The sequence below is a fragment of the Coregonus lavaretus genome (assembly GCF_964263955.1).
Source record: "Coregonus lavaretus genome assembly, chromosome: 28".
Taxonomy (NCBI): Eukaryota; Metazoa; Chordata; class Actinopteri; order Salmoniformes; family Salmonidae; genus Coregonus; species Coregonus lavaretus.
Window position 1 is genome coordinate 3,782,331 of NC_140015.1, and position 17,921 is coordinate 3,800,251.

At 45.2% G+C, this 17,921-nt stretch overlaps 1 protein-coding gene across 1 annotated transcript; it reads left to right on the forward strand.

Moving 5' to 3' along the window:
* Nucleotides 1–14,310: 14,310 nt before the first annotated feature.
* LOC311104352 (ferritin, middle subunit-like) lies at nt 14,311–17,314 on the forward strand. The gene is made up of 4 exons (XM_084146167.1): nt 14,311–14,805; nt 15,214–15,360; nt 16,357–16,482; nt 16,816–17,314. Exons 1-4 carry the CDS (start codon nt 14,704–14,706, stop codon nt 16,969–16,971), a joined length of 531 nt encoding a protein of 176 aa, XP_084002293.1. The 5' UTR covers nt 14,311–14,703; the 3' UTR covers nt 16,972–17,314.
* Nucleotides 17,315–17,921: the final 607 nt, after the last annotated feature.

The following is a 17,921-nucleotide window of genomic DNA, read 5'->3' on the forward strand; positions in this document are numbered from 1 at the left end:
CCCGAGGGAGATTGACAGTTATTTTGTGTTTCTTCCATTTGCGAATAATCGCACCAACTGTTGTCACCTTCTCACCAAGCTGCTTGGCGATGGTCTTGTAGCCCATTCCAGCCTTGTGTAGGTCTACAATCTTGTCCCTGACATCCTTGGAGAGCTCGTTGGTCTTGGCCATGGTGGAGAGTTTGGAATCTGATTGATTGATTGCTTCTGTGGACAGGTGTCTTTTATACAGGTAACAAGCTGAGATTAGGAACACTCCCTTTAAGATTGTGCTCCTAATCTCAGATCATTACCTGTATAAAAGACACCTGGGAGCCAGAAATCTTTCTGATTGAGAGGGGGTCAAATACTTATTTCCCTCATTAAAATGCAAATCAATTTATAACATTTTTGACATGTGTTTTTCTGGATTTTGTTGTTGTTATTCTGTCTTTCACTGTTCAAATAAACCTACCATTAAAATTATAGACTGATCATTTCTTTGTCAGTGGGCAAACGTACATAATCAGCAGGGGATCAAATACTTTTGTCCCTCACTGTACATACACTACCTGTCAAAAGTTTGGACAGACCTACTCATTCAAGGATTTTTCTTTATTTTTATATTATTTTTTACATTGTAGAATAATAGTGAAGATATCAAAACTATGAAATAACACATATGGAATCATGTAGTAACCAAAAAAGTGTTAATCATATCAAAATATATTTTATATTTTATATTCTTCAAATAGCCACCCTTTGCCTTGATGACAGCTTTGCACACTCTTGGCATTCTCTCAACCAGCTTCATGAAGTAGTCACCTGGAATGCATTTCAATTAACAGGTGTGCCTTGTTAAAAGTTAATTTGTGGAATTTATTTCATTCTTAATATATTTGAGCCAATCAGTTGTGTTGTGACAAGGGGGGGGGGGGGGCATACAGAAGATAGCCCTATTTGGTAAAAGACCAAGTCCATATAATGGCAAGAACAGCTCAAGAGAAACGGTCCATCATTACTTTTAAGACATGAAGGTCAGTCAATACGGAACATTTCAAGAACTTTGAAAGTTTCTTCAAGTGCAGTCACAAAAACCATCAAGCCTATGATGAAACTGGCTCTCTGTCACGATCGCTTAAGGAGGAGGACCAATGCGCAGCGTTGAATGCGTACATATTATTTATTAAACAGATCACCTGATCAAAACAACGAACGAAACGTGAAGTCCTTCGATACACACAAACCAAAAGGAACAAGAAACCACAACACAAAGTGAAAAGACCGATAGTTAAATATGGCTCCCAATCAGAGACAACCAGCTGACACTCGTTGCCTCTGATTGGGAGTCACTCAGGCCAACATAGATATACAAAACATAGACTTACACACCCTGGCTCAACATAACATAGTCCCCAGAGCCAGGGCGTGACAGTACCCCCCCCCAAAGGCGCGGACTCTGGCCGCGCCAAACAACCACAACAGGGGAGGGACCGGGTGGGCACTCCGCCTCGGCGGCGGATCCGGCTCCGGACATGACCCAGGCACGGGTTGTGCTGGACTGACGACGCACACCCCTGGCTTGATGCGTGGAGGAGGAACGGGCCGGACCGGGCTGACGAAACGCACCCCTGACTTGGTGCGGGGAGCAGGAATGAGCCGGACCGGGCTGACGACGCGCACCACTGACCTGGTGCGGGGAGCTTGGATGGGCCGGACTGGGCTGGCGACGCGCACCACAGACTTGGTGCGGAGAGCAGGAACGGGCCGGACAGGGCTGACGAAACGCACCATAGACTTGGTGCGGAGAGCAGGCACGGGCCGTGCCGGACTGACGACGCACACCACTGGCTTGGTGCGGGAAGCTTGGATGGGCCGGGCTGGCGACGCGCACCACAGACTTGGTGCGGAGAGCAGGAACGGGCCGTGCCGGACTGGCGACGCGCACCACAGGTTTGGTGCAGGAAGAAGGAACAGGCCGGGCCGGGCTGGCGACGCGCACCACAGACTCGATGCGGGAAGCAGGAACAGGCCGGGCCGGGCTGACGACACGCACCACAGGCTCGATGCGGGAAGCAGGAACAGGCCGGGCCGGGCTGACGACACGCACCACAGGCTCGATGCGGGAAGCAGGAACAGGCCGGGCCGGGCTGACGACACGCACCACAGGCTCGATGCGAGGAACAGGAACAGGCCGGACCGTACTGGGGACACACACCACTGGCCCTACGCAGGGATCAGGAACGGGCCGGACCGGACTGGTAACACACCCCAGTACCTCTCGCCGTGCCTCCACACTTTCCCTCTCCTCTGTGACCAGTGGCCCCCTTAACCTGGCGGCCTCCTCTTCACACCCGCTGGACCGCTCCATCGCGGCCTCCTGCTGCCCCGTCGTCCACGTCGTGAGCCCCCCCCTAAAAATTTTCTGGGGTTCTCTCCTCCCCGTGGACCAGGCCTCCCTAGCTCTCGCCAGACTCTCGATCCATTGCTTCATAGACCAGCCTCTCTCCTCTTCACTTAGCGTGGCCCAGCCGAAACTCCTACTCCCCTGATCCCAGGTCCTTCCTCTCTCCTCTTCATGCTGCTTGGTCCAGTTTAGGTGGTTTCTTCTGTCACGATCGCTTAAGGAGGAGGACCAATGCGCAGCGTTGAATGCGTACATATTATTTATTAAACAGATCACCTGATCAAAACAACGAACGAAACGTGAAGTCCTTCGATACACACAAACCAAAAGGAACAAGAAACCACAACACAAAGTGAAAAGACCGATAGTTAAATATGGCTCCCAATCAGAGACAACCAGCTGACACTCGTTGCCTCTGATTGGGAGTCACTCAGGCCAACATAGATATACAAAACATAGACTTACACACCCTGGCTCAACATAACATAGTCCCCAGAGCCAGGGCGTGACACTCTCATGAGGACCGCCACAGGAATGGAAGACCCAGAGTTACCTCTGCTGCAGAGGATAAGTTCATTAGACTTACCAGCCTCAGAAATTGCAGCCCAAATAAATGCTTCACAGGGTTCAAGTCACAGACACATCTCAACATCAACTGTTCAGAGGGGACTGTGTGAATCAGGCCTTCATGGTCGAATTGATGAAAAGAAACCACTACTAAAGGATACCAATAATAAGAAGAGACCTGTTTGGGCCAAGAAACACAAGCAATTGTCACGTCCGTTGTAAGAAGCGGACCAAGGCGCAGCGTGATAGGCGTACATCTTTTAATGAGTACTTTAACCAATACAACAAAACAACAAAACGATACGTGAAGTCTACAGGTTCACCAACACAAACCTATACAGAACAAGATACCACAATAAACTAGTGCCAAAAGGCTGCCTAAGTATGGTTCCCAATCAGAGACAACGAGAATCAGCTGCCTCTGATTGGGAACCACCCTGGCCAACATAGAAAACATGAACTAGAACGAAACATAGAAAATACAACATAGACAATCCACACCCTGGCTCAACATATAAGAGTCCCCAGAGCCAGGGCGTGACAGTACCCCCCCCCAAAGGCGCGGACTGTGACCGCGCCAACTAAACCCAACAGGGGAGGGGCCGGGTGGGCATTCCGCCTCGGAGGCGGATCCGGCTCCGGGCGTGACCACCACTCTCTCGCTACCCCCCCATAGCGCTCCTGGTCTGGTCCCGCTGGCCGGAGCTGGACTGGACACCGGTGGAGCGGATTGCTCAGGCTCTGGTGTGGAGCAGCTGACCGGTGCCTGACCAGGCACCGGTGGAACAGGCACGGGCTGTGCCGGACTGACGACGCGCACCACTGGCTTGGTGCGGGGAGCAGGAACGGGCCGGACCGGGCTGACGACGCGCACCCCTGGCTTGGTGCGGGGAGCAGGAACAGGCCGGACCGGGCTGACGACGCCCACCACTGGCTTGGTGTGGGGAGCAGGTACAGACCGGGCTGGCGACGCGTACCACTGGCTTGGTGCGGGGAGCAGGAACAGGCCGGACCGGGCTGGCGACGCGCACCACTGGCTTGGTGCGGGGAGCAGGAACAGGCCGGACCGGGCTGGCGACGCGCACCACTGGCTTGGTGCGGGGAGCAGGAACGGGCCGGACCGGGCTGGCGACGCGCACCACTGGCTTGGTGCGGGGAGCAAGAACGGGCCGGACCGGGCTGACGACGCGTACCACTGGCTTGGTGCGAGGGACAGGAACAGGCCGGACCGTACTGGCGACGCGCACCACTGGCTTGGTGCGGGGAGCAGGAACAGGCCGGACCGGGCTGGCGACGCGCACCACAGGCTTGGTGCGAGGGGCAGGAACAGGCCGGGCCGGGCTGGCGACGCGCACCACAGGCTTGGTGCGGGGAGCAGGAACGGGCCGGACCGGGCTGGCGACGCGCACCACAGGCTTGGTGCGGGGAGCAGGAACAGGCCGGACCGGGCTGTGGAGACGGACTGGAGGTCTGGAGCGAAGAGCTGACACAACCTGTCCTGGCTGAATGCCTATTTTTACACACTCTGTGTGAGTCATCAGCACAGGACGTACAGGGCTGTGCACTCGTACTGGCACTACAGCACGTGGCACTGGCGCAGGATATCCGGGACCGAGGAGGGGTACTGGAGGCCACGAGCGTTGAGCCGGCACACTCTGTCCTGGCTGCATGCCCACCTTAGCACGACACGTGCGTGGTGCTACCACAGGACGCACAGGACTGTGCTGTGAGTGGTCCGGCACAGTCCTGTACGTCCTGTGCTAGCACCACGCTCCGCATACCTCGGAACCTGCCCAGTCTCACGCTGCCTAGCCTGAGTACGGGGAGTTGGCTCTGCTCTACCTCTAGGCTCCGCCAACCTCCCTTCCAGCCCCCCAAACCTGCTGGCCTCCTCTCCTAATCCACAAACTCGCCCTGTAGCTGCCTCCCGCAGCCCCGTCGTCCATGCCGTGTGCCCCCCCCAAAAAAATGTATTGGGGTTGCCTCTCGCCTGTCCGACGACGGCCCGGTTGGCGCCGCTTCTCCTCTCCTGCCTGGGCATCCTCCCTCATCGCCCTCCGGTAGCGGACGGCCTCCTCCTCGGTGATCTTCCCCCAACCGAGGAGGACATCCACTAGCGTTACCTCCGGCGTTTGCTCCTGGACACGCTGCTTGGTCCTTAATTGGTGGGATCTTCTGTCACGTCCGTTGTAAGAAGCGGACCAAGGCGCAGCGTGATAGGCGTACATCTTTTAATGAGTACTTTAACCAATACAACAAAACAACAAAACGATACGTGAAGTCTACAGGTTCACCAACACAAACCTATACAGAACAAGATCCCACAATAAACTAGTGCCAAAAGGCTGCCTAAGTATGGTTCCCAATCAGAGACAACGAGAATCAGCTGCCTCTGATTGGGAACCACCCTGGCCAACATAGAAAACACGAACTAGAACGAAACATAGAAAATACAACATAGACAATCCACACCCTGGCTCAACATATAAGAGTCCCCAGAGCCAGGGCGTGACAGCAATGGACATTAGACCGGTGGAAATGTGTCCTTTGGTCTGTAGTCCAAATTGGAGATTTTTGGTTCCAACCGCAGTGTCTTTTTGAGACGCGGTGTAGGTGAACGGATGATATCCGCATGTGAAGTTCCACCGTAAAGCATGGAGGAGGAGGTGTTATGGTGTGGGAATGCTTTGCTGGTGACACTGTCTGTGATTTATTTAGAATTCAAGGCACACTTAACCTGCATGGCTACCACAGCATTCTGCAGCAATACACCATCCCATCTGGTTTGGGCTTAGTGGGACTATAATTTGTTTTTTAACAGGACAATGACCCAACACACCTCCAGGCTGTGTAAGGGCTATTTTACCAAGAAGGAGAGTGATGGAGTGCTGCATCAGATGACCTGGCCTCCACAATCGTGATGGTTTGGGATGAGTCGGACAGTGCTCAGCATATGTGGTAACTCCTTCAAGACTGTTGGAAAAGCATTCCAGGTGAAGCTGGTTGAGAGAATGCCAAGAGTGTGAAAAGCTGTCATCAAGTTAAAGGGTGGCTGTTTGAAGAATTTCAAATCTAAAATATATTTAGATTAGTTTAACACTTTTTTGGTTACTGCATCAAATCAAATCAAATGTTATTTGTCACATACACGTGTTTAGCAGATGTTATAGTGGGTGTAGCGAAATGCTTGTGCTTCTAGCTCCGACAGAGCAGTAATATCTAACAATTTCACAACATATACCCAATACACACAAAACCAATGATGGTAATGGGATTTAAGAATATATACATATATGGACAAGCAATGACAGAGCGGCATGGACTAAGATACAGTAGAATATTATAGAATAGAATGCAGTATATACATATGAGATGAGTAGTGCAAGATATGTAAACATTATTAAAGTGGCCAGTGATTTCAATAGGCAGCAGCAGCCTCTAATGTGCTAGTGATAGCAATTTAACAGTCTGATGGCCTTGAGATAGAAGCAGTTTTTCATTATCTCGGTCCCAGCTTTGATGCACCTGTACTGACCTCGCCTTCTGGATGATAGCGGGGTGAACAGGCAGTGGCTCGGGTGGTTGATGTCCTTGTTGATCTTTTTTGCCTCCCTGTGACATCGGGTGTTGTATGTGTCTTGGAGGGTGGGTAGTTTGCCCCCGGTAATGTATTCGACAGACCGCACCACCCTCTGGAGAGCCCTGCGGTTGTGGGCGGTGCAGTTGCCATACCAGGAGGTGATACAGCCCGACAGGATGCTCTCAATTGTGCATCTATAAAAGTTTGTGAGGGTTTTAGGTGCTAAGACGAATTTCTTCAGCCTCCTGAGGTTGAAGAGGCTCTGTTGCGCCTTCTTCACCACACTGTCTGCGTGGGTGGACCATTTCAGTTTGTCGGTGATGTGTACGCCAAGGAACTTGAAGCTTTCCACCTTCTCCACTGCGGTCCCGTCCATGTGGATAGGGGGGTGCACCCTCTGCTGTTTCCTGAAGTCCACGATCATCTCCTTTGTTTTGTTACATGATTCCATATGTGTTATTTCATAGTTTGATGTCTTCACTATTATTCTACAATGTAGAAAATATTCCAAATGAAGAAAAACCATTGAATGAGTAGGTGTGTCCAAACTTTTGACTGGTAGTGTATCTTCTAAGAGTTTATTTCGGGAGACGGTAACTCGTTAAACAACTTCTTCCGTGGTTTCCCAAATTCCTAATGAATTAGTTGTTACATGATTAATTTAATCGAGCAACAATTAAACATAGTTAATTGATTTGATAAATAACAGTCATCACATTAATGCAAGTCACATCACGACATGGTGGAAAATGGTGGTCTTAGGCTCTGCTCCAGAATCTCCCATAAGGGTTCAATTGGGTTGAGTCAAATTCACTGATACATGTCCCCCTCCACCCGCTGGCTATCGGTGACCACTGTAACATTTTAGCGGTTCCGAATTCTTCTGAAGCCTCTCCCCAATAGCTAAAGATCCGAAGCTTCTGTACATGTGTGGGATTCTTTACTCTCTCTGATCTACTCGCTCTGCTGTCCAGAGAACAGGCTACTCTGGCGAATTTCAGTGATGAATGAAGAATGGGTCTTTTTTAATAGTTAGATCAAAGATTAATCAATGTCGGAAAGATCACATAAAGATAGTATTCTACATAACAGAACCAAATATAGCATAGTATGACATTACTGTAAGACAGAAATCACCATCTAATTTCTTATGAGATTTTAGATGATTGCTTGAAAGGTTGCATTTTTTCTCATGCAGCTAAAACTCAACAGCGTGCTCCACTAGGCAAAATGTGCTTTGATTTAAAAAGTAAAACAGGATGGGGAGGAACGGAGCGGTTACCTTTGGAACCTCAGCCTCTGCCTTCTAGCTAACCCTTACCGTATTCCTTTTCCTAACCTTATCCTAATTATCCTAACTTGCTACATAAAGTCTACTAACCTTCCGTGTTAGTTCTCTTAATCTGCTAAGTAAATTCCCCTAGCCTGCTGCGTTAGCCGCTAGTGTTAGCCACAAATGCTAACAAAGCAACAAATCAAATCAAATCAAATTTGATTGGCCACATGCGCCGAATACAACAGGTGCAGACATTACAGTGAAATGCTTACAAGCAGCCTGGCCTCAAAGCAGGACATATAATACTATACCTCCTCCAAGACGTATGATACGTTACGTCCTCCAATTCGTATGATGTTCTACTACCGCTATTCCATTCATAACGTAATGTTACATATCATACCAAATGGAGGGATACAAATTTACATCCCAAATCCTACAAATTCCCCCTGAGGCCCTTGTGCACAGTCATTTCACAACATTTCTTAATGCAATCAGGGGAAAAACACACTTTGAAAGCAGCTTTGATGGCCTCTGTTAAGAGGGAGATCCCAGCTTTCCATTACTACTACATTTATTTCTGCTCTTAAAAATAAGTGAACTGCACCATTTTAAAACCTGAGTTTTTAGCAACAGCTTGGTTTAGGCGTTACAGGAGGTATACATATACAGCAATGGATCGCTTAGCCACGCTAGCTTCGTCCAGAGTGGCTTGCCAAGTGGTTGTTAGCTAGCTGACAGCAGGCTAGGTATCAACAGCCAATCCAGTAGGTTTTGGAAACTATAGTGAGCTTCTATTGTTCAATCGCGCCATGATATTGCAGAGTATTTGCATAAACTTCATGGTTGCATTCAGTAAAACAGAATAGTGGGCAGCATTTAATTCAACGGACACGGTATTGTGCTGAACAACCAGTTGAAAAATGGTAATCGCCCAAAAGGCTAAATGTAACAGGAGTCCATTGTAACAGATAGGCCTCCATTATTCAGTGTTTATAAATCCTTGGCTGAGTGCCAGTTTGGGACAGTCAAGTCAGCAATAGCCTATGTTGTTTGCAACAAGATACTGTTTTGAGTTTATGATCTAGCTAATGATTAGCACACTGGGGTAAATGTAGATGGGCAACCCCATGCAACCCCAGGCTACAGGTTATCACGCTTATTGCTAAATAGCACACCTGCCTGATAATATGGACCGATATGGTATTGGGCTAATTTCTAGAAGGGAAAATTATATTTTAGATGGTGTCAGCATCATTTTATGTTCAACAATCTTTTGTGAAGTAATAAAATCAGTCTGAAAAGTCCAAAGTAATTAGCCTCTCTGTTTCCAGGTAGACCAACACAATGCTTTTATTCATAATATTCAGCCTATAAGGACTGGACATGATTTCCTATACAACGGATGGGTCCCATTATGGCTGGCGAAAACCAAACACTGAGTTTTTGCCGCAGCTTGGTTTAGGCGTTACAGGAGGTATACATATACAGCAATGCATTGCTTAGCCACGCTAGCTTCGTCCAGAGTGGCTTGCCAAGTGGTTGTTAGCTAGCTGACAGCAGGCTAGGTATCAACAGCCAATCCAGTAGGGGTTGGAAACTATAGTGAGTTCAGTAAGACCGAACAGATGGTAATCGCCCCAGAGGGCTAAATGTAACAGGAGTCCGTTGTAACAGATAGGTCTACATTATTCAGTGTTTATACATCCTTGGCTGAGTGCCAGTGGAAATAAGTAATTAGCCTCTCTGTTTCCAGGTAGACCAACACAATACTTTTATTCATAATAGAATCTTTAGCCTATTAGGACTGGACATGATTTCCTATACAACGGTTGGGTCCCATTATGTCTGGCGAAAACCAAACACTGCATTCCACAGTAAGAACATCATACCAACGGTCAAGCATGGTGGTAGTGTGATGGTTTGGGGATGCTTTGCTGCCTCAAGACCTGGATGACTTGCCTTAATAGAAGGAACCATGAATTCTGCTCTGTATCAGAGAATACTACAGGAGAATGTCAGGCCATCCATCTGTGAGCTGAAGCTGAAGCGCAGCTAGGTCATACAGCAAGACAATGATTCAAACCACACAATCAAGTCTACATGAAAATGGTTAAAAAGCTATAATTGTTAAGTTTTGGAATGGCCTAGTCAAAGTCCAGACCTAATTTCAATTGAGATGTTGTGGCAGGACTTGAAACAAGCAGTTCATGCTTGAAAACCCACAAATTCAAATTCCTCCACAGTGATGTGAGTGACTGATCAAACACTACAGGAAGAATTTGGTTGCAGTCATTGCTGCTAAAGGTGGCAATACCAATTATTGAGTGTAAGGGGGCAATTACTTTTATGTGTTGCGTAACTTTGTTAATTAAATAAATAAAATAAGTATCAATTTTTTTGTTATTTGTAAACTCAGGTTACCTTTATCTATTATTAGGTTTTGGTTGAATTTTTGATAATGTTCAGTATCAAAAATATGCAAAAATAGAGAAAATCAGAAGGGGGGAAAATACTTTTTTACGGCACTGTATATATACACTGAGTGTATAAAAGGTTAAGAACAACTTCCTAATACTGAGTTGCAAACGCCCCCTTTTCCCTAAAGCAGGCTCAATTCGTTGGGGCAAGGACTCTACAAGGTATCGAAAGCGTTCTACAGGGATGCTGACCCATGTTGACTCCAATGCTTCCCACTGTTGTGTCAAATTGGCTGGATGTCCTTTGTGTGGTGGACCATTCTTGAAACACAGTGAGTGTGAAAAACCAAGGGGTTTGGTGGTGATTTTCTAAACTGTTAGTTAGACCAACAGTTTAAAGTAATATAGAAAAATATAGTTATTTAAATTGTGATTGGAGTATATTGGCCAAATTATCAGGAAAGTTGTTGATGTATTTTCCCTCCAAAATTAAACAGAAACAATCATTTCAGAGCTATTTGTTAAAAAATGCCTTACACAGTATATATAAGTTGCATAGTATAGTATATGTTGCTGCTGTTCCCTTCTTCCCTTTTTCCTTTTCTTCAAATCTGGTCTCAGCCGTTCTTCACCCTCTCACCACCTACTCACCACCGCTCAAGTCTGTTTCCATGGTCATGAGACCCAGCCTCCTTCCACCATTGTCACGGTGATAACAGAAAGAATGGCCTTGAGACCAAAGATGGTGGATAAATGAAGATAGTTCACTCAGGCCATTTACCATTGTCTTCTTAAGGGGGGGATCTCTCCATAGACACCAATGCGATAGTGGTCTGCTTAGTCATTGACTTCCATTGAAACAGAACCAATGAGAGAGTGGAACATCTTGCTTCCTCTTCCGTCTCTGCTTGAGACTCCAGAATGCTGAGTCACAATGACAAGGCAGAAATACAGCCAGGGCAGAGCCTGAGTCAGTCCACACTGTAGTAGAACAAACAGGAGGTTATGACAGGAAAATTAGTGGGATGGAGGGAGAGAAATAGGAATAGAGGGGGAGGGGGATAGAATATTCACCCCCCTTGGCATTTTTCCTATTTTGTTGCCTTACAACCTGAAATTAAAATAGATTTTTTGGTGGTTTGTATCATTTGATTTACAGAACATGCCTAACACTTTGGATCTCATTTAGGGGCTTCATAGCAAAGGGGGTGAATACATATGCACGCACCACTTTTCTGTTATTTATTGAAGAGTCGGCTGTGTCACTTCCTCTTCTGTCTCTGCTTGAGACTCCAGAATGCTGAGTCACAATGACAAGGAAGAAATACAGCCAGGGCAGAGCCTGAGTCAGTCCACAATGTAGTAGAACAAACAGGAGGTTATGACAGGAATAAGCAGGGATGCAACTTTTTGGAGTGTTTATCTGGAGAAAAAAAGAAAGACTATATATGTATATATATATATATATATATATATATATATATCCCTCCCACTTCTAAATCCAAAGTTGCGCCCCTGGGAATAATTGTGGGAGGGAGGGTGCAATAGGAAGAGACGGGGAGGGCGAAAGAGTACAGACTAAAAACACTGTGTCACCCTTCAGAACTTCAATAGAAAGAGTTCTGTAATGGTTAACCATTTACAGTATTACTTACTGTTTATAACTTTGTGCGGCTGGTCACATGATGGACCCGGTTGTAACCTTAACAACTTAACACAGGTTCCCGGGGTTGAACATTACAGAAAAGATTTGCATAAAAAAATTAAGAAAATGTGTTGTAAGATGCAATTTTAATGCTATGTTTGCCCTTCTGCTTAAAGAAGGTCACTTAGAACAACCTGGACTCAGGGGTAGACGTAACATAGTAAAAGTAAATCCGGGATACTCCAATTAGTTTGTGGATGTCCATCATCCATTTCATATGATATGTTATGAATTGCAATTCGTACAATATGTTACGAATGACAATTTCTACAATATGTTAGGAATTTGCTAAACATATGATATGTTACAAATTACAATTTGTTGTGGCTAACGTTAGCTCGGTGGCTAGGTGCAACGTTAGCTAGGCTATGGGTTAAGGGTTAAGGTTAGGAGTTAGGTTAAAGGGTTACGATTAGGGTTAGGGGAAGGGTTAACTAACATGCTAAGTAGTTGCAAAGTAGCTAGAAAGTAGTAAATAGTTGCAAAGTTGCTAATTAGCAAAAATGCTAAAGTTGTCCGTGATGAGTTTCAAACAAGCAACCTTTGGGATGCTAGACGTTCGCGTTATACGCTCACCCAAACGTATCCTTTAAGCATGACACATCATTTGGTCAAAAAGTGACATCACTTTTTGCAGAAAAAAGGAATGCCAAGTATGTCACAGCCATTTTGTAACACCGGTCTCCAAAACGTTGTTTGCGCTCATAATTAAAACATTACGCTATAAAGTGAGGTTCAGTCTAGAACAGTTGATCAAAGTAACAGAGAGCAGTGCACACACTTCAAGGGCTATCTATGTTGAAAGACCCTTACCCCCATTTGAAGCAGCTTTATAATTTTTCAACAAACAATGAACCTAGATAGAAGCTATGACAAACTGATAGATAGATTCTGTTTTGGGTTACATATTAGGAAAAAGGGGGTTCTGTTCTCAAACAATTGGAGTAGAGGTGCTTCCTTCCATACTAGGCCAGGACGGACTAGGGACAATGTAAATCAGTGGAGGCTGGGGGGAGGAGCCATAGGAGGACGTGCTAATTGTAATGGCTGGAATGGAATCAATGGAACGGTATCAAACCCATCAAACATATGGAAACCACTTGTTTGACTCCATTCCATTTACTCCATTTCAACCATTACAATGAGTCCGTCCTCCCACCAGCCTCCACTGGTATAAATGTATCAAGCCTGTTGTCAGAATAGGAGTGATGATCTAGGATCAGGTCTTCCCTGTCCATGTAATGTTATTCAGTGTGATCTAAAAGGCTGAACTGATCCTAAATCAGCACTCTTACACTGAGACTCTTGATGCATACTGCCCCAGAAGACCTAGTTCTTATGAATCCCAATGATGTTACAACTACATGGCTGTATTGAGCAATAACCCAGCACCGTGAAAGCACCCTGTCAGCAGTTGTGGAAGATCAGGTCATGGGAACTGAAGTTGTTAGGAAGGTTACTTTATTACTGTAGTCTTTGATTTTCATAAGCTGTAAACGTTTTTCACTTCACAGTTTTAGCTTAATAACCTGTGTATGGTTAGATGTAGCTACTGATTTTGTGTAGTTATTTCTAGGCTAATGTGAGCAACTTTGATAGTCCTTTTGTCAACTACAATATGTCATTTGAAACCGAAAGGTGTATCATCAAATACAATTTCTACAAAAGTCAAAGTTTCTGTCTCTGTCCACATACTGTATTCCCATACCTCATACTGCAAATTGAATTGATATAAAAAAAAGTGTGATAAACCGTACAGTTTTTATTTTAACTGCATTCTGGAAAAGGAAAATAATTAAGCTACATATGCTATTGAAACATGTGCTCTTAGAGAATGAAACAGAAGTTTACAGAACTGTGTCACAATGTTCAATTCCTTTTGTAGCCTAAATAAAAATATAGACCTAGGATATTTCTCAATTAGCCTATTATTAGAATGAATGTTCAAATTAATCTCAGGATATAATACACACACATTTTGCAAAAATAGCCGCTGTAGTTAGACCTGCACTGTAACACTGCTTTTGGTTGATACTACTGTTTTAGATGTTACCAATAAAATGTTACCTTGTAATAAATATTGATTTCTTCAGGATGATGAAGAGATCGAAGCGAGAGGATTTACTCTGCCCAAAATCAGTGAGATAAACCCATTTTTGTGTGGAGGTATGTAAGAGAGTGTCGAAATCCTGAGTATTTTGATCGAATATAAGTTGTGTCATGTTTAAGCTTTTACAAATGTACTGATATATGTGGATGAACGTGGCATTCCGGCAACTTTGAGAAAAACATTGTTTAGTTGTGCGTGTTGTTCACACGCGTACGTGCCCTCTCATTTGCTAGAATGGTCCCAACTGCTCTCGCCTGTATGCGATCATTGAGGACATGTATTGCCATTGTTAGAGCGGTCACTCGGCTATCTTGTCAATATAATACATCATCTTTGCTTTAGGTCATGCGTATGAGTGAGATCGTCATCAAATGATCCTCCTCTTTTCTGTTGAAATTCTAAAGGTGATTGGCTGCGCTCTGTGAGGGTCGATTTCACTGACGCATTCCGTTTGGAACAATAAATAGAGCGAACAAGGCTTCTTCACCTCCACATCTCTGGGAAGACGCATGAAGAAGTTCTTGCTTCAACAGTGATTGAACGGAACTCTTCTGCCGGATTGAAAACGTAACACTTGCTTGAACTCTAATAGCAACATAGTCTAAGAAACTCTATTTTTGTACCGTTCATTTTGATATAAAAGAGGAAAATCTGCCAAAATGGAGTCTCAGGTCCGTCAGAACTATCACCGCGACAGCGAAGCTGCCATCAACCGGATGATCAACATGGAGATGTTTGCCTCTTACACCTACACTTCAATGGTAAGGAGACTACAATAGGCTACTAAGAGGACCATTTTGTTGATCTACCTGTGTATTATTATGCCTGGGCCTAAATGCCATTATTTTGTCTTGACTTTTCTGTAGGCCTAGGCAATTAATAGCCAAGAAACTCAATTCCGTGAAGTACATCTTTGAGTTTTACTTGGCTAGGCTATTAAGAGCCTTCCGGTAGATATAGATTTTAAATGAAGCTGGGACTCTATCCTACATAAGACAAAGCGCGTAACATCTCATTGACAGGTTAATTGGCAGGTTATAAAGTAGACTAAGTACTAGACTGATGCATGCCTTTGTCATCAAGCTTAGTTGCCACAACAAGAACAGAATGCTGAGTCATGTTTTGGCATGTTTTTTTCTAACCACACTGTTTTATGTCTATCCACCCAGGCTTTCTATTTCTCCCGTGACGATGTGGCTCTGCCTGGCTTCGCTCATTTCTTCAAGGAGAACAGCGACGAGGAGCGCGAGCACGCCGACAAGCTGCTTTCCTTCCAGAACAAGAGAGGTGGACGCATTTTCCTCCAGGACATCAAGGTGGGGCCACTGAGCGTCGAAAAACACTCATTTACATAGACGAGGGTTCTCAGTTGAAAAGGTTCTACATGGACCCAAATGGTTAATCTATAGGGACAAGCCGAATAACCCTTTATGGTTCTAGATGGAACCTGTTGTTCTAAACTGTAGACTTCAAGTATGGGAGTTGTTTTGAATGAGTAGTCTTTAATGCTGAGGTAGTTCTTTGAAAGGCACGCCCTATGTGACTGCCCTGGTATTAGAGCAAGGTGGCCAAAGGAGATGTCCTGACTGCGTAGGCCTATGAGTACAGGGATTTTTCTGCCATTGAAATCATTGGGTGGGCTGCCTAATCACTTTTTCTAAGGAAGTCCAAACAATAGGGGGAAAAATATGGATTGTATTTTAAGATATATATTTATAGAATGGAAAAACGCATTTAGTATACACTAAAATCAGATATACATTTTCTCTCTGCTACATGGCAAAATGTGTAGAATTGCAGGACATTGGCTTTAAAACTGCAAAGATTTCTCTCTACTCCATGGAGGAAATTGGCTCAAGTGTCTCTACAGCGCCAAGTTGATCTAGAGAACCAGGAGTAGTCCTAAACACACTGCGTCTATAACCCCTGAACTGAAAAAGCGTGAGAGGTGGAACTCGATTCAATCTATCCAAACGTTAAAATATGCAATTTAGCAGACGCTTTCTTCCAAATCAACTTAGCCATGCATGCATACATTTGACATATAGGTTGCCCCAGCAGGAAGTGAACCAGTTACCTTTGGCGTTGAAAGTGCCATGCTCTACCGACTGAGCCACACCGGATCTGTGATTTGTGGTTTTTCGTATTGACGGTGTTAAATTGACCCCATCTTGACTTTATGCTGAATTGTTTCCAGTTTGTTTTATCCCTATGTGCCAGATATACTGGCTAACTGTTGACTGTTAGTAGGTATACATAGGAACGTCTGCTAGTAGTCCCTAACCCTCCTGTGTTCCCTCTGTCCTGTGTAGAAGCCAGATCGTGATGAGTGGGGCAATGGCCTGGAGGCCATGCAGTGTGCTCTGCAGCTGGAGAAGAATGTGAACCAGGCCCTACTGGACCTGCACAAGATTGCCTCCGACAAGGTCGACCCCCATGTAAGTAATGTCCCCCTCTTTATGGGGGAACTACACGTCACATAGAATACAGCTACTGTACTGTCCCAGGAGCTGATCAGGTTGTTGTAGCTCTGCTAACTAATGACACAGGCTTGTGTGACATGCCTCTTCACCCAAACACAATAGCCCACAGACGTACAAGAATGCACACTATACAAAAAATGCAGCAAATACATAAGTTGGACAGCTGCAAACACCTCATTGAGTTAGTTATCTGCCCTTATGTCATTACCACCAGGCTCCTGTGTGTTACTGCATCTACAGTAGTGTCTGTAGTCATTCTCTTGTCTGACCTGTGTTTTCCTCCTTTAGCTGTGTGACTTCCTGGAGTCCCACTACCTGAATGAGCAGGTGGAGGCCATTAAGAAGCTGGGCGACCACGTCACCAACCTCACCAAGATGGATGCTGTCAACAACAAGATGGCCGAGTACCTGTTTGACAAGCACACCCTGGGAGGGCAGAGCTAAACCACGTCCAGGCTACAACCTCCAGCCTCATACAAGGACTCCTGGATTTTCTGCTCTATTCTGCTGCCTTTGCATCTATAAGGAGGAGAAGGTGTTGAATTGGTACAGCGCAATGCACAACAACTGTAATGTTGACAAGTTTGTTAAAAGATCACAAGTTGTTGCTGATGTTTTCTAAATGTTGCCAGCTGTAGTAATGGATGTTAGTCTATTCAGGTGCTTTGTCTTTGTGCTGTCTTACTGAGCATTTCAATACCTAAAATGAGGGTTTTCTTCACTAGGTGTAACTGGTTATTTTCAATCTGCACAGAATCTGAAGAATAAAACCTTTTTTTGAGCTGGATTCACTGTTTGTTACTATATGGGACTATATATATATCTCAAACACATGGGACCAACACTACATGTTGCATTTATATTTTTGTTCAGTGTACATATGCCATGAGCCCAAAGCCCAACATATTTGCATTCATTCTCTCATTTCCCCATAGAAATGATACATTCTGACAATTGTAGGCCTACTACAGTGACTTTGAGGGTCATAATTGGAAAAGGTTGACATGAGGTTTATAAGGGCTATTACCATATCTTGTAATAGTGCCATGTCTATTCAGGTCCCATAAAACAACTCTAGGCCTGAAACGGTGAACTGGGTAACCACATTCACTAGTCGATTTAGCCTGTGCATTTTAAGTATATTAAATGGCCTAGAGGTAATTCAAACCCGTGCGTAAATCTACTAGCAAGCGGTTATGACACACAGGTCGTCCCAGGGTTACTGGTTGAGGACAATATTTGCTATCTCTGAATATATTTCTTAACAGACACACTACTTCTTGTTATTTGAATTAATACTTGAGTAGACTATTCATCACGTTCTATTCCATATTCTGAGCCATATGCCTATCCAAGCCTTGATGCATTAGGCGCTTAGGGACTATGTTATTTGA